The sequence below is a fragment of the Hesperophylax consimilis genome, chromosome 15 (genome assembly GCF_061612785.1).
Source record: "Hesperophylax consimilis isolate HC1 chromosome 15, BYU_Hcon_1.0, whole genome shotgun sequence".
Taxonomy (NCBI): domain Eukaryota; kingdom Metazoa; phylum Arthropoda; class Insecta; order Trichoptera; family Limnephilidae; genus Hesperophylax; species Hesperophylax consimilis.
This window is the reverse complement of record NC_142850.1, coordinates 24,646,245-24,670,217: the sequence shown is the minus strand read 5'-3', so window position 1 is coordinate 24,670,217 and position 23,973 is coordinate 24,646,245. Positions and strand designations below refer to the sequence as shown.

Below are 23,973 nucleotides of genomic sequence, written 5' to 3'. Positions count from 1 at the left end.
ACAGGTATAGTGTTTTAATGCCTTCTAAATAAAAACGTTTTCTTTTTTAGCTCATGATAAAAGAAAACAGAATTAATAAAATCATGACCAGCAATGTTTCAGTTATTCTGCCATGTTGCTGACAAATTGTAAATCTTCAAATACAATGCATTTAGCTTCGGTTTATAATAAAATTACTTCATACACAAAAAAACACCAACGTACTTACCTCATGCATCAAGTAGGTACCCATCTGTATTGTAATTTTTTCTGTTTATAGAAATAGTAATATTTTTTTGAATTAAGTCTGTCTAAAAAGATTTTTTAATTGAAAAGTTAGTCACAAGCATTATGTTTATACATAGAAAAGATACAATCAATCACAGTAAAAAACGAACATAGCACAAATAACGTTCATAACATAAGACATATTTATTGAACGATAGGTCATTTAGAAACATAATACAATGATTCACTTGATCGTGCCATGTCTTCCTCGGGCGTCCCCGACTTCTACTACCATTCACATTTGCGTCATATATTCTCCTTACACTCCTTTCTTCACCCATTCGCTCTACAATGCCCAAACCATCTAAGAAATCACCCTTTGAGGATCTCCACATTTCTCAAATACTCATACATGGTTTTACCACACATACGCCCCAGGGATCTCATTTCAACAGCATTCAGTCTACTTTCATCCTTTCTCTGCCAGTTCCATGCCTCACTTCCATACATCAGGGTAGGTACCAGCACTCCGCCGTGGACTGCTGTGAAAGCAATATTCTATTTAAAGTCACCAAAAAATTTATATTACTACTATGCGCTTGTGTTTATCCTATGAAAAACCATATTTTAGTGCATCAGAAGGCGAACGGTCATTGTAAATTCATTTATGTATACACTTTTACATACAACTTCTAGTGTTTTAGCATTTGTCCGACTAACGAACTGAACAATCAATCAATCAATTTAAATGTATATGTATATTGGTAGAATGACAGCCTTTATCCTTTTTTGGTGACAAAACAATTAATTTATAACAAAATAAAAATACTCAAATTTTCCTCGTATTCCCCGGAATAAATAAACTTTTGATAGCATTGACACTATCGCTAGAGCTAAGACACTATCGTTAGAATTTACCAAGATTTCTGTAAGTTACAAGTCACGTAGATGAATATATAAAATAGCAGTGGCATGCAGAGACAAATTTTGTTTTAAATAATATCCTTGATTTCTTAATGACAAAAAAATGCGTTTTTTTTTTTTTAAATATATTTTTCTTCGAAAAAACTGTTAACCCTACACTCTCGAGCCTTACATATATTATTTTAGACTTAATTATACACAAACGTGTCGGCTTGAAAAAATACTGCATAATCACGCAAAATGGTAAACTGTCACTGCACGTCACTGCTATTTAGGTTGTACCTACGCAAGTGTGATCTACATGATCTTTTCACTTGTTTCCATACATAGTTGTAAACCTTTATATAACTCGTAGTTATTACATAATGGTTTATATTATGATTTATTAACTAAGGCTCTAAGGCTATAGAAATGTTACGGCTTACAATTATTCCAGTCAATTTATTTTTAGCTAATGAAGTAAAAAGGTAATGTGTTCCGCCCGTCCTTCACGGCTTTACCTATTCACTACTCTCGATATTTTATTGCTGTTATCAAAATACAGTCAGCTCTTTTGCAAACCAGATCTGCTCTTTTTTAAGAGTGTTCATATAATGTATATTAATATAAAAACTGCTGCTAACATGGTTAAAAGTGAAAGATATCGCTTGTGCAATGATGGAGAACTTGGGTAGCAGAGGAATGCACGACACCTGGGTGGCCTGGCTGGGAACCATACGCATTTGTCAACTAAGTCACTAACTAATCAAATAGTATTTTATTTTAGGTTTTATTTCAGATCCCTGAGGTACACCCGATATAATTTTAATCAATTTAATAAGAGATAATTTTTATAGTTAAGTAATTTGTGCAAGATTTGATACATCAGTGTCTCTTTTTTAGTTACGTAGTAATAATCTAAAGAAATTAAATCTACGAAATTTGATCAATTGGACAATCCACAACCTTTACTGTACTCCACAAAAGTAGACCGTTCTTTTAAGATTCCAATGAAATCTTTTAATGTGAGAGAAGGGATCAAAATATGTTATCATTCATTGAGTTATTTGGCCAATTCTTATAATCTGGCGAGGACTGTGTTTCTGATAAAATACTGAAAATAGAAAACTACTACTGTTAGACCAAGTGGCTTTGCGGCATTTAATCACTGAAAGTTTAATCAAGGATAACCACGTTAGGAGACACTGAAAAAATATTGTCAAATTTTCGTGGTTTTAAATATCTGCTAGATCAACATGGACGGAAAATGTGTACACAGTTGTTGTGAACGTAAAAATATTTACATAAATACTGACGCAGCTCCTAACATTCTCTTGTCCTAAATAAAATACCCGTTGAGCAACCATCGTTAAATATGCTGGTGCAGAAGACAATACTTAATTCAACAATTATATTTATGCAAGCAGGATGGTCTCCAGCATTCTTTAAAGAATATAACAGGCAGAAGAAGATTTAAATATTTTAAAAACATCTGTGGCAATTTGTAGTAGCAACGTAGTTTGAAATAATCGCGAGGAAGCATCGAGGTGTTTTTTTACAGCTTGGGATACCGTCCGTAGTGCAAACCTTAATAAAATTGGTATAGAATCGTTTAATTAATTTGTTCAAATCCAGGAGCACGTTTACAATGTTTTTTTCAAGCATACTCATCGTTAGTTATAATGCCTGTCTTACAACAAACAAAAATCTAAAGATTCTGTTATATTCTGAATTACAAGAGTGAAAAAACATATTGTCAATTAATTTGACATAAGGCGACGGCGGGTAGTGGGTACCATTTTTAATGTCGAATTATTAATAATGCTTACTTGAAAAACAAAATGGAAAACCATTCAGAGTTCAATACAATTCTGTTTATTATTTTTAAAATATTAAAAACTTTCTAGTGTGTTTTTAAATACATTTGTAAATGAGAATTACATAAATATAAAACAGTATGAACAAATCATGTTAGTAGTAATAGAGCTTGTCTTTTAAAGGCAGCTTCAATGATGCCATATATTATCTCAATATCAGAATTGATTATATTCAATAACAAAATTGCTTCTCCCACCGACATGATCATTGGCAAGTTAGTCCTGCAGGCTGGGAGATAAAAGAGTCTATGCTGTTGGTGACGGAGATAGCCATTGAGAACATAAAAATGATAGCACAAGCGGGATAGCCGAATTTTCAAATCATACACCAATCAGTCTAAATAAATCTTTAGCAATGTATACAACTGTACATTATGACCCTTAGATGGTTCATTCGTATACCCAACAGAAAGCCGATAGGATGGAGCCACGTATATAGTTATATACCTCATACTTTTACTCTGCTCTCCGTACTCTCGCGTGTAGAGAAATCTCAGAAATTTATTCTGAACTCTCTCCAACATGAGGGAAAACTTTTCCTGTTGAGTTGAAAGATCCCGCTAGCTTCAAGACTTTTATCGACCTAAGGGGCGAGTCTCACTGGCTTATAACGATTGGGTTTCTTGTATCAAGGCGCTACATACAACGTTACGATTTGGCCTCCATCGTAATAATTGTTCTCCATCCATCCTTAAGCATTAATCTCCAGTCCCCAGATCATCCCATCGTGCTCCAACCTTCCTTCACGCAGATAGTCCACTTCTTCTGCGATCTGTCTCTAGGGCTCTTTCCCATAATGACTGATTTCCGATATCTGGCATTATTTTCACACTGCTAGCTTATCTGCTAGGAATGTGGGAATCATAGGGCTATTAGCCTGCTAAGTTCAGTTGGCAAGCTGTATGGTAGAATTTTGATTGAAAGGGTAAGAAAGGAAACAAAGGATAAAATATGGGATGTGCAAGGTGCTTTTATAAGTGGAAGGGGGTGCATGGACCAGATCTTCTCATTGCGTATGCTCACCGAGAAGTTTCTGGCAAAAAACCAGAAACTTTTCTGTGCCTTTGTAGATCTGCAAAAAGCATACGACCGAGTCGACAGGAAAAAGCTATGGAAGGTGTTGTCCAAGTATGGAGTGAATGCGAATCTGACCCAGGCAATTGCGTCTCTATATGAGGGAAGCGTTGCATGTGTTAGGGTGAACGGTGGTTTTACGGGGTGGTTTGATATCACAAAAGGTGTTAAACAAGGCTGCGTAATGTCACCGTGGTTATTCAATCTATACATGGATAATTGTATGCAAGAATTGAAAGATGTGGGATTGGGCGCGAATTTGAGTAATCTGAAAGTATGTTGCCTGTTGTATGCTGATGATGCGGTGCTGATTGCTAATAGTATGGATGATCTGCAGTCTCTCGTGTCTAGGATGAACGAAGTATGCGTGAAGAATGAGTTAATGATGAATGTAAGTAAGTCTAAAGTAATGGTGTTTGAAAGAGAAAGTACGAAAACAGTGTGCAATTTAGTTGTGAATGAGGAATACTTGGAGCAGGTGGATGAATTTGTGTATTTAGGAAGCATGTTTACGAGAGATGGGAAGGCTGACAGAGATATTGAAAGAAGAGTAAATGCAGGTAACTCCATTAATGGAGGACTGAACGCAGTTGGCGCTAACAAAAAATTGTCCAAAGAAGCGAAGTTAGCAGTCCACAATGGAGTGCTGGTACCTACCCTGATGTATGGAAGTGAGGCATGGAACTGGCAAAGAAAGGATGAAAGTAGATTGAATGCTGTTGAAATGAGATCCCTGAGGCGTATGTGTGGTAAAACCATGTATGATCGTGTGAGGAATGTGGATATCCGCAAAGAGTGCAAGGCTGATGTAAGCGTAATGAGTAAGATCAAGAAAGGGACGCTTAGATGGTTTGGGCATGTAGAGCGAATGAGCGAAGAAAGGAGTGTAAGGAGAATATACGATGCAAATGTGAATGGTAGCAGAAGTCGGGGACGCCCGAGGAAGACATGGCACGACCAAGTGAGTCAGATACTTGAGTCCGGCCATGTCAAGAGTCAGAACAATAGAAGAGTATGTATGAGACGATGTATGAATGTGAATGAGGCAAGGAGTGTGTGCCAAGACCGAGTTGTTTGGCAGTCCGTCCTCTCTGCCTACCCCTGCGGGGAAACAGCGTGATGGTTAGTTAGTTAGTTAGCTTATCACTGCCTTTGGGTCTCGTATTGTCAAGATTTTCTTAGAAGAGAAATAAAAATGTGTAGCTTTATCAGCAATCACACAGCAATTAGTAATATTTATAAGAAATGTGACCTATAGTGTTTCTCAAACAACGCATTAATACTGAACAGACATTAATATTAAAACAGCGTCTGCTACACAGTTCGAGACAATACCGCTCAAGTTCATGGCTTTTGTTCACACTCCTTATATAACTTTATTGCTTTGCTGTTTAATGTCCCGTGTTATTTTAATAGCTAATGGTAATTTGCGAAACGATGCATCCAGAAACTTAAATTATGTTTACTGTGTCTAGTATATGTTCATAGATATTTTACACTGTATTCAAAAGATGCGGGTTCGATTTCCGCCATAATATAAAAAATGTTTTGCTTCGAAACATAAATTCGTAGAGAGGTTCAAAAACTGCTAATAAGTTGAGCAATTGTTGATTGTTGATTGAGCGCAGTAATTTTTGTTGATGTACTAGTACATATTGAATTATTTGGCATGTTGAAAATAAGCTGACGTGGCTCAGTGGTCCAGAGCGTCTGACCGGACGAAGGCGCGGGTTCAATTCCCGTCGGCGACATTTATTTTTACTCGGGAGATATTTTCAATTTGTATTGATATTACAGGCGACTAATTATTGCTTATAATCATTTATTATCCTTTATGCTATGCATACGAACCTTGTCTTATAAACATTAGTTTATCATTACAAAATAAAATAAACTTATAGGCAATTACTAGGGGTTCTATGTGATTATTGTAAGTTTCACCCCAACCAATTATACCATAGGAAAGAGATGAATGAACTAGTGTAGTTTAGACAAGTTTCATTGCTTTTTGTATTCATAATTTTACTCATTCCTTTAAATATATACATTGAGTATCTCAATTTATTTACAGTTTTTTTTTGTATAGGTTGGTCCATTTCAGTCGGTAATCTATGTTTACACCTAAGTACTTCTCATGTTTTCGTGATTTGGTTTATTCACAGTTTGAGCATGTTATCAAATTACAATCGACATCGTGAAACTTCAGATTAAGGTTGGTGTTAGGAGCTGACTTTTGAGTGTTATAAAAAGGAATAAAACAAGTTTTGTCATATTGTCATAATTCAAAGTTTCTAAGGTTTCTGTCTATCCACTCCTTGACAATTATAGCAATACATTTGTTGACTTTATTGATTGCGTCTTCCTTGGTTTTTCCTTGAATCGTTATTTTAAGTCGTATGTTATTTTATATCATGTACTTCTTTTTATATTCATATTTTATTGAATTCCTTTTCTTTATCTTACACAGTAAATACAACGCTCTGTTTCGCTGAATTAAAAATATAATAATTTTATTAATTACATTAGTTTTCAATTCAACAATCTTTGGTTCCCACAGAAATTATAGATGGCTTTTATCTTTCGTTCTTATCAGATCTCAAGCGGTTACTTTAAATGGCTTAATATTGTACGACTAAAGACTTACTGGTTGTCTACATGAGAATTAAAATACGATGGTACTAACTATATATTTTATTTCTTGCAGATCTAATAGTAGTGGTAGCTTCGATGGTGGTACTGTCAGTAGGTTCCAACGGGCAAGTATTTGCCACCAGCGCAATCAGAGGGATTCGCTTCCTGCAGATACTGCGAATGCTGCACGTGGACCGGCAGGGGGGCACTTGGAGACTGTTGGGATCTGTGGTCTTCATCCATCGACAGGTAAAACACGTTTTCTTCTGAAATGATATGTACATTTTTTGATGTTTTATGGTGATATTGGACGGTATGTGGTTATTTGTCGGCCTCCGTGGTCGAATGATAATGTTCTTGACTAGCAAGCCGAATTTCATTGGATTAATTTGTGTTATTTCACAACTTATTCTATTAAAATAATATAAAGTATACTTGCGGCATGTTCGAGAGTGTACGAAACTCTCAGTATCGCCCTGGCGTAAGACTACCATTGAAAATTGAAAAGATGCTTAAAATGGCTTTAACCGTGATTGGTGAACAGATTTGAATAGCCAGGTACTTTCTGTTCCATAAATCTTTCCCCTCCTCACTGCCGTCAGCCTCACAACATACCCCAATTGGGGATTTCATAGTCTCACAGGCTCCAGACGGTTGAGAGCAGTTGGAACTCTTGTGCGGTATTTAAATAAAAAGTAATTGAACATCATTCACATTCAGCAATCGATTATGAAACAATCAAAGTCTTAACTCGTAACACCTATTATTTTAAAATAAAAACTCTCCGGCAATTACACAAATCCAAAAAAACAATTCAGAAAGAAGAACAGTATTTTACGATGACTTCCACGTTAATTTAAATTCAATCATTTACTTAAAAGCTGCCGTTACGTGAATCTGTCGGTAAGTCAGTAGATACCATGGAACTGCGTAATATTCATACTCTTAGGTAGATACTGAGTTTTACTAAAATTTAAAATGTTTGAATTTCCAGCAGATTTTTTTTTACGAAACCCTGAAAACATTAAAATTAATATGTAGGTTCTTATCATATGTTTATCGCTCGTGTAATTGAAAAGAACCGTTGATGCGAAAATCGCCTATTATTAGATATGTTTCTTTGCAATTATTAATAATTTAATAACTTTTTTGAGAACTATTTTTTAATGATTATAGAAAATAACTTCTGTTGAAGTTATTCAATTAATCATCAGATCCCGAATTAATCTCAATATACGAAAAGTAATGCAGATATGTTACATTATACATTATATCTACCAAGAATATCCATATTATATCGATGGTATAAAATATATCAGACCTAGATACCACCATGTCGAAGAGATGAATAATTTTGACTGTGGACTATTTTCAGGGTTTCGATTCAGACAAAGAAAATAATAAACGAGTGTAAGCTCCAAATGCATGAAAATGATCTGGTTTTTTGTGTATCTTTCAACCAACCAGGAACTCATAACCACCCTGTACATCGGCTTCCTCGGGCTGATCTTCTCCTCCTACTTCGTGTACCTGGCGGAGAAGGATGTGGTGGGACCCAACGGGAAGACGGACTTCCGATCCTACGCAGATGCGCTCTGGTGGGGCGTCATCACGGTCACCACGATAGGGTACGGGGACACGGTGCCGCAGACCTGGATGGGCAAGATAGTGGCTTCGTGCTTCTCCGTGTTTGCCATCTCGTTCTTTGCTCTGCCTGCCGTGAGTACTATAGTAATATCACAGACATTCAAATTAATTGACGAGCCAATCAGGGAAAGGGGAACAAACCGATTTTCGCGGAGCGCGGGAGGCGCGGCAGCCTGACCGTCCCACTGTCCTTCTCACAATGGCGCGCAAATTGCTGGCTGCGGTAACTGCGACTTAACTGCACATCTCAAATCGGGCTTGTTTCCAAAATGTTATATTTTGTTACGCTATAATTTAGTTAGACACTTTTACAAATACGTTATAATTTATCGACCTTACTAATTTAACCCAACCAAATGCAACCCAGATCAACCCAATGGACGATCCCTGCGGATGTCTCCAGGACTTCTGCCGTCAGTTGTAAGGCGAGCTGCTTTTCTTGAAGTCCTTCGTTTTTTTGCGCAGGGATACGCACACAGAGAGATGGATGATGCGAGATGGTTGTTATTAAAACACTTGTTTTAACAGATTGATTTATTGCGTTTAATTCCGATGAATTGCAATGATTCGAGTTGTTAGCTCAGAGGCTGTAAGGTGTCGAATGTTAACTCAAAGGCTTTTAGATCTTGAATGTTATGAACATTCCGATCCCGCACAGAAAAGTCCCACAGTTGTCTGCGCTGACAACCGTTGCCTTACTTTAGCGAACTTTACTTTTCTGCGCATGGTCTGAATATTTTAATGTGCACTCCTTGGTGGTCAATGTACGACTGATCTCATAGTTTATTCAAAGCATTCTCAAACCCTCCTGGTGCCAAAAATATGGTCACGTGATTTGCCTCCATCACCCAGAATTCATGGTAGTCTATTAATTTGGATGTCAAAGATAACATTGCTTTCTTCACGATAAAATATCAAAGATCTAAAGGCAAAAACAGCATCTCTCTCATTCTTCGTGCTACTTTCAGTCGGTAAGATTTTAGTCTCTTCATTATGCTTCTACAGACGATAAAATATATTTCCGAACTATTTTTGCGAAATGTGCAGTTCACGCAGTGAAGAAATGTTACTGGTTCAAGATCGTACAAAAGTGGAGATAATAATAATATTTTAAACCTATTGATTTTGATTTTCCCTATTGCAGGGTATTCTCGGATCCGGGTTTGCACTCAAAGTGCAACAAAAACAAAGGCAAAAACATTTCAACCGTCAGGTAAATATTTAATGAATAATACTTTGTTTAACTTAGTATAAAAATTTTTGAAGATTTTTTGATCATTTTTTTAACACCATTATTTATTTTACAGATCCCTGCTGCAGCCATGTTGATCCAGTGCTTATGGAGGTGCTTTGCAGCTGACAAAGCCTTCAGGAGCACAGCTACGTGGAATATCTACGTAAAAGACACAAGTACCCAGCAACAACCTCCGGTGGCCACCACGCCCCTGTCTAGGGTATGAAGAATGTCATCTTTTTTTTTCTAACTTTGCTTATCACATTAATCCAACTACTACCTACAAAATTAATCTTACCACAAACTTATCAAATAATTTTTAAATTTTCAAATAGTACTTTTGTTTACCTTTTTTACAAATTAATAAACCACTGCTCATTTGATCAGTCAATGCTCAAAGAATTTCAATAAGCTAAATCTTTTTAAATATTGATGGAATGCAATTTTTGTTAAATTCCACAATTTTTTCAGTTGGTTTGTGTACACAGTACAGTACAAAATTGTTTTATAGATTTTCTTTATCTCATAGAGCTTTCTGTACAGTCTAGTTTCTAGTGCTTCGTGATAACGTCTTGTTCGAAATGCATATCGTAAAACAACTGTGTGCATGGTATTTGCCAACGATCTTTTTCCGTATCAAAATACGCACATAAAGTGTAATGACTGCCACACCTTTGAATTGTTCACATTATTTCCCATTTTAGCTTCGCAGAATGCAATCCAACAATCCAATTAAAATATTTATGTTAAATACTTCACAAGAAATTGAAAACGAAATATTTAAAAAAAAATAAGCTTTGAATGATTTTTTCTTTCTTTCTTTGATAGCAATTACACATGCACCGTGTTTCACGCTCGTTCTATCGACTTACAAACAAAATTTTATTTTTTAAACTTTAAGAGGAAGCTACAAGCCAAAAATGTGTATGTTCTTTGTATACTTTATATTGTAGGTAATAGGCATTAAAATCGCTTGACAAACGGAGTCTAGAAACGTTCGATTTCAAGCACAAAACTGGTTATTATTTATTATGTAAATAATTTTAAAAGAAAGCAAAAAAGTTAATCAAGTGAAACTGTCACAGATAATCTTAGCTATAATACTGTATTTTTAAAAAGTTCTTTCCTTGACGCGTTCATACATTTCTCTTGAAAAAAACTTTTTTTAGTAGTTTGCATTTATATTTTTTATTGAGTAATTTATTTTTTTATTTGTATTCTACTCAAGCGAAACGATAGGAAAACTTTCAATTTATTTAAAGCATATTTTTTGGTATTAATAATATACACCAATTCGTTATAAAGATTAATCAAAATAGTGATTTAGCATTAAGCTTCGCCTTAATCGCTTCCGATTAACAACAGCAGATCATTTAAACGTTTAGCTGGGGATTGAACCATTCTTCCTAGGTACCGGAATCGACCGCGTTACCGATCTAGCCAGATGCCGATCGTGTGGGACTGATATTTAATTCGTATATTATTAACTGTTGTAATTTCATCCGATTTTATTTATTTCGTCGCGTATGTGTGCGTGATTGACACCAAGTTGAGAGAATTCATTTTTATCGACAACGAATCCATCTGCCGAGTTTCAGCCCGATCGCATGTCAGCAATTGGGTTAATTTCCATAACAGTGAAATTCCAATAGATGTACATAAAAAGTAAAATTAGGCTCGTAATATGTTTTTCAGAAATATTAAAAACATGTTAAAAATTTCTCCGATCAAAAAACGTTCGATCTAGGATTTTTTAATTTCTGAAATATCACGAAATGAGCGTCAAACACGGTGTATAAACTTCTCACTCTGATTTTAAATAAATAAAAAAATATTTTTTATAATATCATTTTGCATTTGAAGAATTTGTCAACATAAAAATATTCGAAAGGAATGTTTTGACGACAATGAGATCCATTCACACGCAAACAGCTTTGTCCGCTCTGTTCCATAACCTAATAAAAATGTTAACATTTGACGGTGTTGATAGCTTTGCCTTTTGTTTTGACCGCTTGACAAGTAACAAAGGATGAACACAAACAATGAATGACACAGGTGAAACACGTAAACTGTGAATATATTATTTATAGTTGTCACAAACCCAAATAGTCTGTTAGAAATGCATGCCACCTCATCCCCAACTAGCTGACAATATTTAGACTCAATGTCTTTCGATCCAAGAATGGATTAATAATGAATCTGAATGCATCATATTCTAAAAATAATCATAAATAAGGCTATATTTACATTAAATCCATGTATTTTAGGGCCACATTTAGCAAATCCTACTTTTAGAAAGCCAGCTTTACCTAACGTGTAGGCAATCGACTGATCGAGGTACTTTTTATTGGTTTTATTCACGAGGGTCTCAAATCTATGACAAATTTAATAACTTTTTATGTTCTTAAAAATATTTTTATAAGCTTTTTAAAGAAAATTTAACTAATGTTGATCAAACAATGTTTTTTTCTGTAATCTTAAACTTCGTTGAATCATATTTGTGACGGATGCTTATGAGGCTTGCTTTCAAAATCTCGAATGTGATACAGATGCATTTAAAAGGTTAAAAAAATCAATTTATTAAACAAAATAGTATTTATCTACGTTTTTCGGTGTTTCATTGAATCATCTTAGGTCAAATTTTTTGTGAGGTTAACGTACGAGTACAAAGAAAAACAATTTTCAAAAAGGCAGGGTACCAATTTGCAATGAAATCTTCAAAAAAATGTAACCATCAAACCCCTTTCAAATATTCAAACTATTTTTTTAATGTTTTACAAATATTTCTAAAATTATTGCGATCCTTATTGATACATTAAACAAAGTTAAGTCAATTCTTTGTAAAATCTAAATAAGCTATCTACATTAAATATATCATATTTTAGATTGCTTTTGTAAAATATATTAGGCAAACATATTATACGCAGGGTGTTTGAAAAACGAAAAAAACTTCTCAAGAACTTGGCACAAGTAATTTCCAAGAAGTTTTTCTTGTCGTTTGACAAACATCCTGTTACTTATTATATAAAGCAAAAATAAACTTTTAGATGTTTGCATGCATAATATTATACAAAATAGAAGACCTTAGAACAAAAAAAAATATTTATTGAACAACAACTTATGTAGGTACTTTTTAGTACCCACATTATAATGTTCGTTTCATTCTGTGCATAATCAAAATGTATATAGAAATGCTTTATGTAGGCAATATGTATTTATAGATTTGTTAATTATGTGATAATTGTTAGAGCCTGAAAATTAATGTTTGGTGTTACTTTTGCCATTCTTTGTTTTTCGCCCTTGCAGTTTTCTTATTTTTCAGAAAAATCTGTGGAATCTTTAACTTTGAAATATTTTTGTTATAAACGTATTTCTACACTGCAGCTTATGCAATGGTAGTTAAAAATCCATGCCCCTCCGTCTGGATTAAGCTTTATTAGAGGTTAATCAGAGTTAACATATTCTAAATGGGGCTTATCAAAATTTGAATTATAAATTGCAAATCATTGGTATTTTAAATTAATTTGTTTTAACCGGAGAAAATGCGAGCATTCTAATTTGATACTTATTAGAATAATTGAAAAATGTATGTAAAACAAAATCACCATCGTTTGGGCTAATAAAACGTTAGATTCCACTAATATTTTTTTCTGTTTTATGTACCGGCCTTCAAATATCTGTGCAATCTTTGCCGGTCTTTATTGATTTTTATGGAATTAATCAACCAAAGTGGTGAAAGCAAAAAATAGTAAATTTAACCGCATTTCCCTATAAGCTTTACCAAAAATCCTTTCCTTAACGTAATGTTAGGAACTGAAACAAAGTTAAATAATTATCGCATCACAAAATACTGGAAAATACTGGAAATTTTAACAAATCTCTTAAATTTTTGCCTATATCTCTATATACCGTGACCATTAACCGCATATAAAAAAGTTCTAATATTATGTAAAACTCTCATGAGCACTTCACAAATTCGAAACCAATATATGTGGCTGGTACCATTGGAGTTCCATTGAGTTGTTCCAGGCTGCAGTCTGGTGAAAAATTTATAGATTATTGCCTACCTCCGATAGAAAAGGATACTAGAAGAAGAATGACTAACTAACTAACTAACTAACCATCACGCCGTTTCCCCGCAGGGGTAGGCAGAGAGGACGGACCGCCAAACAACTCGGTCTTGGCACACACTCCTTGCCTCATTCACATTCATACATCGTCTCATGCATACTCTTCTATTGTTCTGACTCTTGACATGGCCCGACTCAAGTATCTGATTCACTTGGTCGTGCCATGTCTTCCTCGGGCGCCCCCGACTTCTGCTACCATTCACATTTGCATCGTATATTCTCCTTACACTCCTTTCTTCGCTCATTCGCTCTACATGCCCAAACCATCTAAGCGTCCCTTTCTTGATCTTACTCATTACGCTTACATCAGCCTTGCACTCTTTGCGGATATCCACATTCCTCACACGATCATACATGGTTTTACCACACATACGCCTCAGGGATCTCATTTCAACAGCATTCAATCTACTTTCATCCTTTCTTTGCCAGTTCCATGCCTCACTTCCATACATCAGGGTAGGTACCAGTAGAATTATACGGCTACCTCCTTTAAAATATTCAGCAGCAATATTGTCGAAACCGACAGCCTTACCATTCTTCATACACTTAATTGATCTTTCTATCTCATCCATGCTAATTTCGGTAACATTCAGTCCATCATCGTTCATATCTGATTCGCCGCTAGAATCACTGTCACTCACTTCGCTTTCAAAGACTTCCTCGAAATACTTCATCCATCTCTCTTTTATTTTTTCCTCATTCGTCAACATTTTTCCATCTTTCGATTTTATTACTTTCATGCTTCCGGTTTCAGGGCCACACCGGGACCTTTTGACTTCCTTCCAAAACAACTTAATGTTTTCTTGGAAATGGTTTGTCATTTTCATTCCTTCTTCCTCTTCCAGGCGTTTCTTTCGTTCTTTCACTCCAACTCTTACTTTTTTCTTACATTCCTTATATACTTCTTTCGCTCGATCCTTCTCTTCGCTGGAAGCACTGCCAGCCGCAATCAGACATAACCATGCTTTCTTCTTCTCTGAGACCAGTGCTTTAATATCATCATCCCACCATGCATCACCTTTCTTTCTACCTTGCGTACTTATTCCACACACCTCTCTAGCAGATTCACAAAGACTCACTTTTATGTGGTTCCATGTTTCGTCTATGCTTAGACCATCCATTTTTTTCTCATTCAATCTCATCTCTGCACAATTCACATACTTACTCCTCTCATTATCGTTTTGTAGTTTTTCTATTTTGATTCTTGTTGGAGTTAGTACCGTTTTCACTTTAGAGCGCCAACCGCGAAAGAGGTTTACTCTCGACACCACCAGAAAGTGGTCAGTTTCAACCTCTGCCCCTCTGAAAACTCTCGTGTCCTCGGTAACGGCTCTCAACCTAGAGTCAATTACTACAAAATCGATAATTGACCTCTCATTTCCTCTTTCCCACGTATATTGGTGGATACCTTTATGATCGAAAAAAGTATTGGACACAAAAAGGTTCCACTCTAAACATACTTCAAGTATTCTGTTCCCGTTGTCATTCGTTCTTTTATCCCCAAACTTACATAAATAATATGCCCACCACACTGAAACAACTACTAACTACAAATCTATCTGCAATTATTCCCAAAATATATATATATAGAAAGTCTGGATTAAAAAAAAGTATCTATTCACATTATTCAAAATATTAGGTATAATTCTAAGCCTTACATAAGTTAACTCATAAAAAAAACTTAATTTCTTGGCTTGAATTTCTTTCTGACGACACAATGCCATAAAAAAAAGTTGGAATCGTAACGACGTAAGTGAAAAAGGCGTCTACAAAAATATGCGACGCGTGACCCAGGTGTATTGGACGGACCTAGTGTCGAATATACCCAGACAGACCTGGAAAATTGATTTTTCGCGGAGTTAGAGAGAAGCTAGAAGTTTTTCATATGCTATTTAAACTTGTTTGTCTTGAGAAAATGCATAAAAAAATTACAGAATCGCTTGCGCTTGCTACTTTTTTGAGTTCATTTTTGATTTCACGCATCTAGCCCCTAGGAAAGGTTCTATGATAAAAATATAATATAAATATATAAGATATTACTAGGTACACAAAATATCAGTAAATTTGCCTGGGATGAGAACGGTTCTCAATCTTAATTAATGAATATATGAGATATAATAATAAAAAGGAAGAAAGTTTGTGGAGAGATAAATATAACATTATAGAGAATCTACATACATAAATATAAATGGCTCCATGATAACTCAACACAGTGACAATTCAACACACTTTTAAAAAGTGATATAAAGTCATTAGAAACGATGAAAAATTTTTTTTTAACCTAACCTAACCTAACCTACTTAACCCAGTTAATAAAGTTTTTGTTTCATCACTTTCCAATACTTTATATAACTTTTTAAAGATGTGATGAATTATCATTGTGATGATTTATCCGGTCACCGTAATAACCATAACGCTCGTTAAAAGGCAAAAAGCTAATACGGGCTAAATTTCTGAAAAGATTTATTTGCTAAGCGCGAGCTTAATGCGAGACAAAACCCATTTATATTTTTGACAAATCTAATAATATGCGAGAACTAACAAAATATGTGGTTAATTGACACGGTAACGCACGTAAAAAAATTGAGACTACAGCTCCAGAAATGATTAATCTTGAAAGGTTTTTTGTTAAGCTCGAGATTAATCCGTGCCTAAATTCAAATTGTTGACCTTACCTACCCAAAGCTGACCTAAACCTCACCCCATTAGGGTAGGCCGTCATTCGTTCAGTGGTGGCAAAAGTTGCGTATAACTATTTCTATTCTATCATCATTTTTAATCTTCCGGTTCAATAATTCTATTTTCACGACAGAGAGGCCGATTTGAGTGTGACACACAAAGGGATTTCATATATTTTTTTTAAATCGCTAATCGCCAGCTTCTATCAACAATCACAGTTTAAATGCATGATCTAAACTTCGTTATAATGTACCAAAAAATACAAAGACCTGGCTGATCCCTCGAGCTCCTCTGCTGTTTACTCAATACGAACTTTGTCATTTTTTGGATACAAATGAATAACCTACGTTTATTACAGACGTAAATCATTTTATTCATTGTACATGTGGACACGTGAGCATAAGTAAAATATTGTGCATTGGTGCTGGAAACATCGGCCACGCATAACACGCGTAATACGTCCATTACAGCTGACAGGCCGCCGGCTACTACAACTGACAAGACAGACATTTATTTATCTTTTTTCCGACACGTAAATTACACCTAAAATGTGAACTATGTGTTTAGTACATTTATGCAGAAATTGATAGAATTATAGACATGTCGAATCCGTACACAGCACCGACAAGGAAGGGTTATGTATGATATAAATGCACAGATGTAAGCTTTTTTGTCCGTAAATAATAATTATTGAACTTGGAGCAGTCAAATAACAAATAAAAACAAATTTTGAAAACTTTGGCTTCTGGTGCAAGAACAAAAGTGGTACAGTTGAAGATTTGATTTTTTTTAAGAATGCGCAACTTTTGATACACTAACAGCTTTGACGGCCTACCCTAACCTCTTGTAAAAACTTAACTAGATGGGCTTCACACCCGCTGGATGTTGTAATAAGTGTTGAGTGTGGTAACGCCGCGTGGTTGGGTCAGTCCCTCATATTGCAGGTGGCGAAGAAGGCGTCGGTGCTGAAGCGGAGGAAATCCCGGAACAAGATGGAGGCGCCGGGTGCTGCGGGGGCCGCGGCTGGAGGGGGCCCGGGGGCTGAGAAGGGGCTACCCTCTGGCGAAGGGAGAAGAGAGAGTGAAGGAGACGTGGTGTTCTACGTGGAGGAGCCTAAAGCAGGTAGGAAACTAACTTATTGGTTTGAGCAATTTAGTAAAATGGTCCAAAATATTATCCTGTTATTCCTTGGTTGGGTCATCATCAGAATTCCATACTATTATTCCTTGGAAACAATTTAATTGGTTGACCAATTTCGTAGAATCCTTCAAATCTGTTATTCCTTGCATACAAAGTTATTAGTTTGAGCAATTTAGTAGAATGATTCAAATTCTCGTCCTGTTTTTCCTTGGAAACAAAGTTACTGGTTTGAGCAATTTTTTAGAAAGGTTCAAATTCCAATCCTGTTATTCCTTGGAAATGAGGTTATCATTTGGGCCATTTTAGTAGAATGGGTCAAATTCCAATCCCGTTATTCCTTGGAAATAAGGTTATCGGTTGGGCCAATTTCGTAGAATGGGTAAAATTGCAATCCTGTTATTCCTTGGAAATAAGGTTATCGATTGGGCCAATTTCGTAGAATAGGTCAAATTCAAACCCTGTTATTCCTCTGATACCAAGTCATAGTTTTCAGCGATTTCGTAGAATGATTCAAATTTTATCCTATTATTCCTTGGAAACAAATTTATTGGTTGGGCCAATTTCGTAGAATGGATCAAATTTCTATAGTGTTTTTCCCGTTTTTCCTTGGAAATAAAGTTATTGGTCGACTCAATTGCTTAGAGTGGTCAAAAACCCAACTTTTCATTCCGTGGAAACAAAGTTATTGGTCAATACCTACCCCAAAAGTCAAATATTATATGTAAGTTTTAGTACCGGAACTCCTGCTATTTTACCACATTTCCCAAATTTGACCAAAATTTTCCATATTTTTTATCACATTTGACATCTCCCATATTTAAAAGCATTGGGCAAATTTTAACATATTTGACCACATTAACCTAATTTGACAATGTTTGCCATATCCGAAAGTTTACCCAATTTTTTACCTACCGCCTATTTGACTATAGTTGACCACGTTTGCTATATTTGATCATAATTTGCTACATTTGATGTACGAAACCATTTAGACCATAGCAGCCATATTTGATTATGTTATGTTTTAGATAATGTTGTCATATTACCACATTTGCCATATTTAACAAAATGAGACATTTATGATATGAGTTAACTTTGACCAGGAACTCCAAACCGCGTGAGGAAAGTGGAGGGCTGTCCGGGGGGCAGGACACTGGTGAGCCAGGCCTCCTCCGTGACGGAGGCTGCCAGCGATGAGATTGACTGCGACATGGACCAGGAACTACCGAGAGTCACCAAGTAAGCAAGGGAATGCATTATACACAGTTTTAGGTGCTGATTGGTAAAGGTAATGTTGTGTCGAATACATGTGTATTGCGTGTCAAACTTTCATACTATCATTAAAGGGTTGCCGGGAAACTCAGAACAGTGGCAATTCAACTCTTTATGATAAAGTCTTAAAAGGTTATGAAAAAAAGTTATGTTAGGTTGATATTTAAAAATTTTAAATCATCTATTTTCACTTTATGATAAAGTCATAAAAAGTTATGAAAAAAAAGTTACGTTAGGTTGATATTTAATATTTTTAAATCATCAATTTTCACTTTATGAAAAAGTTATGAAAAAAAAGTTGAGTTGGGTTGATATTAATTTTTTTTAAATCATCTGTTTTCACTTTATGATAAAGTCATAAAAATTCATGAAAAAAAAAGTTAAGTTAGCTTGATATATATTTTTTTTAATTCATTTATTTTCACTTTATGATAAAGTCATATAAAGTTTTGAAAAAAAAGTTAAATTAGGTTGATATTTAATTTCTTTTAAATCACCTCTTTTCACTTTATGATAAAGTCATAAAAAGTTATGAAAAAAAAGTTAAGTTAGGTTTATATTTAATTTTTTTTTAATCACCGTTTTTTAAAAGTGTGTTGAATTTCCACTATCCTGAGTTGTCGTGGAAGCTTTAAAGGTATCTGAAAAGTAACCAGAGGAAGAGAGAAGAACTTGATCATATACGAAAATTACATAACTGATTCTCTTGCCTTGAAGCATCAAGTGGATTCAATATATACTGATTTTTCCAAAGCTTTTGACAAAGTTAGGCGACATATCCTTGTACAAAAATTAAGTATGTTGGGTATCAAGGGTAATCTGTTAAGTTGGATTGATAGTTATCTTAGTTATCTTAGTAAAAGAGAGCTATGTGTCAAAATAAAATCTGTGGAATCTTACATTTTCGAAGCCACAAGTGGGGTCCCTCAGGGGTCTCACCTGGGACCAATTCTTTTTTTGTTATTTATTAATGATATTGTTAGCATATTTAAAGATGTAGAAGTTCTTCTTTTCGCAGATGATTTGAAAATATATAAAACAATACGCAGTTTAGACGATTGTTATACTTTGCAACTTAATTTAAATAAACTATATCGTTGGTGCATCATCAACTCTCTGTTTCTTAATATTAAAAAATGTCAGGTCATTCGTTTTTGTAAAATACGAAATCATACAATTTATGAATATTCGCTTAATAATGTAAAATTGACAGCTGTTACTCAAATCAGGGACTTGGGTGTTATATTTGATGAACAGTTAACATTCAATCCGCATATAAATGAAATCACAAATAAAGCCCTAAAAATGCTTGGTTTTATATGTAGAACCGCATGTGACTTCAAGTCACATGCGGCACAAGAATGTTTGAACACACTGTACACATCTTTAGTAAGAAGTCAAGTAGAGTATAATTCACCTATTTGGTCCCCGTTTTATAAAGTACATTCCAACAATATTGAAAAGGTACAACACAATTTTTTAAGATTTATTAACTTTAAACTGAATATTTTAATCCAAAATATAAATTATATCCAACTCATGCATCAACTAAATTTGATTACGCTGTCAGATAGGCGAATTATCTCCGACCTTGTTCTACTAAATAAAATTATTAATTATAGAATCGACAGCCCTGAAATTCTTGCCACAATAAAATTATTTGTACCTTCCAAAAATACGAGACAAAATTCCACCTTTTTCTGTGACAATTTCAAATCTAATTATCAAGCGCACATATCGTTAAATCGAATACAAAATTTTGGTAATAAATTTGGTAATGTTGTTGATATATTTAGAGATTCCGTAGCAGTGCTTAAACGAAATCTACATAAACACTTTGCTGAAATGTATGACTTCTCCACTCCATAGTGAAAAACCCATTTTTTAGCTTCTGTTTTTTCACTCTTTTCTTTTATGACTTTTTAACTTTAATATATATGTTTTAACTTTACAAATTAATATTGTAATTTAAATAACAATTCGAATATGATTTTAAGTCCCTATAAATGCTGATTAATTTCAATCCATTTATTTTTCTAAGTAAGTAAAAAAAAAAAAAAACTGTTCTCCATAATGGTATTCTGTATTATTTGTAAAACATTTATGTACTACAGATATAATAACTATTTTATTTATATATGTACGTAAACTCTTAAATGTCACATAGTTAATGTAATAACACTAATAACAATGTATGTAAAAGCCCAATGGGCGTTTAAATAAATAAATAAATAAAGAGCTATATAATAGATGCTTAATCTAATGGGTGTATTCACACGATGCTTTTTTCCGTGTATTTCCCTTTTATCCATAACCTTTGATTTGTTTCGTAGGCTCACGGAGGCCCATCGCAACGCCATCAGAGCCATCAGGAAAATAAAGTATTTCGTAGCGAGACGCAAGTTCCAACAGGCGAGAAAACCATACGACGTCAGAGATGTCATTGAGCAGTACAGTCAGGGACATCTCAACATGATGGTCAGGATAAAGGTAACCCTACTTCCAATTATTGTTTTTTTTCCAAGTCAGTTAACGTGTAAATATAATAAAAATATTACGTTAAATAAAAAAATTAACTTATATCATTGATGTCGCTATACCAAATTTCTGTAATATTCAAAAATCTGTTTCTGAAAAAATAAGAAAATACATAGATTTAGGAAATGAGATTAAAAGAATTTAGCATTCTCAGACTATAAAAATATTACCATTCGTTATTTCGGCTACTGGCATTATACCTAGCTCTCTCAATCAAAATTTAGGCGTATTAGATCTATCAAAGAATTTATATATAAAAATGCAAAAGTCAGTCATTTTAAATACATGTAGGAATAAGAAAGATTTTTTAAATATTTATACTGAGGGATCAGTAGGATTTATAGGTCCAATTAGAAGTTCTACGGAGCTGTACCCTCCGATATGAAAATATCTGGAGTCGGTGAATAATTTTCCCATTTGATCTCTGGTGAGTTGACGTGTTGTTCTTGTATTATTTTGTATTTATTATTCTTATATAATACACTTGCATAATGTGGATTGACTAGATGATCATTTGTGGAAAAGTGTGTGGAAGGGTTTAGTTATTCCTGTGGGGAAGATTTAACCCAAACATAAAGTCGGAAAATGTTCCGGAAAATTTGGGTACTTTTTGTTTTTATCCAGACTGAACTTTTTGTTCGTTTTGGTGTATTTTCGTCTCTTCGTAACCAACCTGCGATAAAGTAGCTAGTCACCAATTTTATTTGAAATTTTGAATACAAGATTTTCTAAGGTTGAACGGATATCTACATACAAATTTTAGCGTCATTTTTGTGAGTCATCTTATGGACTGTAAATGCACGATCAAATATTTTATCACATTATAAACATTTAACAAATTTATATTGTAATTTAAGTAGTGAATTTAAACTACGCATCAGCCGACGAGGATCGACGTCATTAAATAATTAGCAACTCATTTAAAACAATACTATTTACTTAAACTCACTACAAATTAAATGTATATAATATACCATATACATCATTTATATGAATGTATGTTAATTAACTTGTTCATATAAACGTAGGAATAGTAACTATATTGTTTTGAATTTTTCATGATTGCAGAAATTGTTATTGATTGAAAATTAATTGACTTATTCATAATATATATTTTAGTTTAATGAAAATAAATAAAATTGTATGCATCAGTATTTAATCATATTTACATGTTGATCATTTAAACCATTGGCTTCGAAACATGTCGATCACTTTGATCAAATAGTATATAAAGTCATTTATTTTCATTAAATTAAAATGACGCCACAAAGTAAATTTGCGATTATTGAAGAAGTAAATTAATTTAATTATTTATTTTTTTTTATTATGAGAAAACAGAGAAAAAGACGAAATATGTATGAACTGAGAAGTCGTCTGTATCCCAAAATATTACGCACATATTGCAGTTATGACAAAATTTAATGTGTAGGTGCCAATTAACATATAATTATATTACTTTAACAAATGTTAATTGACTTCTACGTCTATAATAATTGCAGGAATTTATTGTGTGTTAATTGACTTGATCGTATCTTTACAGGAATTGTAGGTTAGTTAACTTTTTATATAATTACAGAGATTGTACGTTAATTGACTTTTATTATAAAATTGCAGGAATTACAAAGAAGACTTGATCAAACTTTGGGAAAGCCGGGCAGCTACCTGACCGGGATAGACAGAGTAGGGAACGTTCGGCCAATGACAGTCGGGGCCAGACTGTACAGAGTTGAACAACAGGTACGATACAATACATCGCCATTATGATAAAAGGTTCAAAATAATACAAATAATTGAATAAATCCTCATTATAAGAAAGGATCTGTCCCTGCAGTCATTCCTGCAAATTATTTAGGAGATGTGGAAGAAGAAGGTGGAGAAGTGCCTGACTATTCAAAGCTGATCACCAAACATGGCTAAAGCCATTTCAAGCAATGTTTGGTTTCTGAATGGTGGCCTTATATCAGAGCGACACTGAGAACTTCCACTCAACACCAACTGGAACGTGCTGAATATTATTTTTGTGAAATGACACAAATTAAGCCAGGTTCTTTCCCACCTTCCTCTTCCCCAACTCCTGCCCCAAACATACCTCAATTGGGGATGACAACTGGCTCCAGATGGTTGGGATCAGTTGGGACTCTTATGCGGATTCACGATCAAGTAAAAAAAAATAGAGTTATTTTTTTTATCTGTGTTTTAAGTCAAATTAAAACACAGAACAAAACACAATGCTTACATAAATTACAGATATATACTCGCATACCTATATAATGTCTATAATGATGTAATAACAGAACTTGAATAAGACTTTCACAGAACCTGAAATTTGATGAATTGTTCAAATTCTCCGAAACAACCCGTCTTTAGTGTTCTAAATCTGTTTGTTTTATATGATAACGATAATAGCAAAGGTGACGGAATGATTTTTATGAGGACCCCCATCCATATGAAAGAATAAGAATGAGGACGTTCATTTGGTGACAGGGATAGCACCACGGGACAGGGTGGTTTTAATTGATTTGTGAATTTATTCCAGCTCGGAATGATGGACAAGAAGCTGGACCAGCTGGTCTACGTTCTTAACACATTGTCTCTGAAGCAGCCGCTACCCTTCATAGCCGACACGGAGCCCGCGGGCCCCTAG

At 34.5% G+C, this 23,973-nt stretch overlaps 1 protein-coding gene across 1 annotated transcript in view; it reads left to right on the top strand.

The window, feature by feature from the left end:
• Nucleotides 1–23,973, top strand: part of LOC149417539 (potassium voltage-gated channel subfamily KQT member 1-like) — a 297,602-nt gene extending 273,629 nt beyond the window's left edge. The window contains exons 5-13 of the mRNA XM_089640596.1: nucleotides 6,766–6,941; nucleotides 8,160–8,411; nucleotides 9,484–9,552; nucleotides 9,647–9,793; nucleotides 17,312–17,504; nucleotides 18,623–18,758; nucleotides 21,125–21,281; nucleotides 22,944–23,066; nucleotides 23,866–23,973. Of these exons, the coding sequence (XP_089496722.1) occupies nucleotides 6,766–6,941; nucleotides 8,160–8,411; nucleotides 9,484–9,552; nucleotides 9,647–9,793; nucleotides 17,312–17,504; nucleotides 18,623–18,758; nucleotides 21,125–21,281; nucleotides 22,944–23,066; nucleotides 23,866–23,973 (1,361 nt within the window). The remainder of the gene's footprint in view (nucleotides 1–6,765; nucleotides 6,942–8,159; nucleotides 8,412–9,483; nucleotides 9,553–9,646; nucleotides 9,794–17,311; nucleotides 17,505–18,622; nucleotides 18,759–21,124; nucleotides 21,282–22,943; nucleotides 23,067–23,865) is intronic.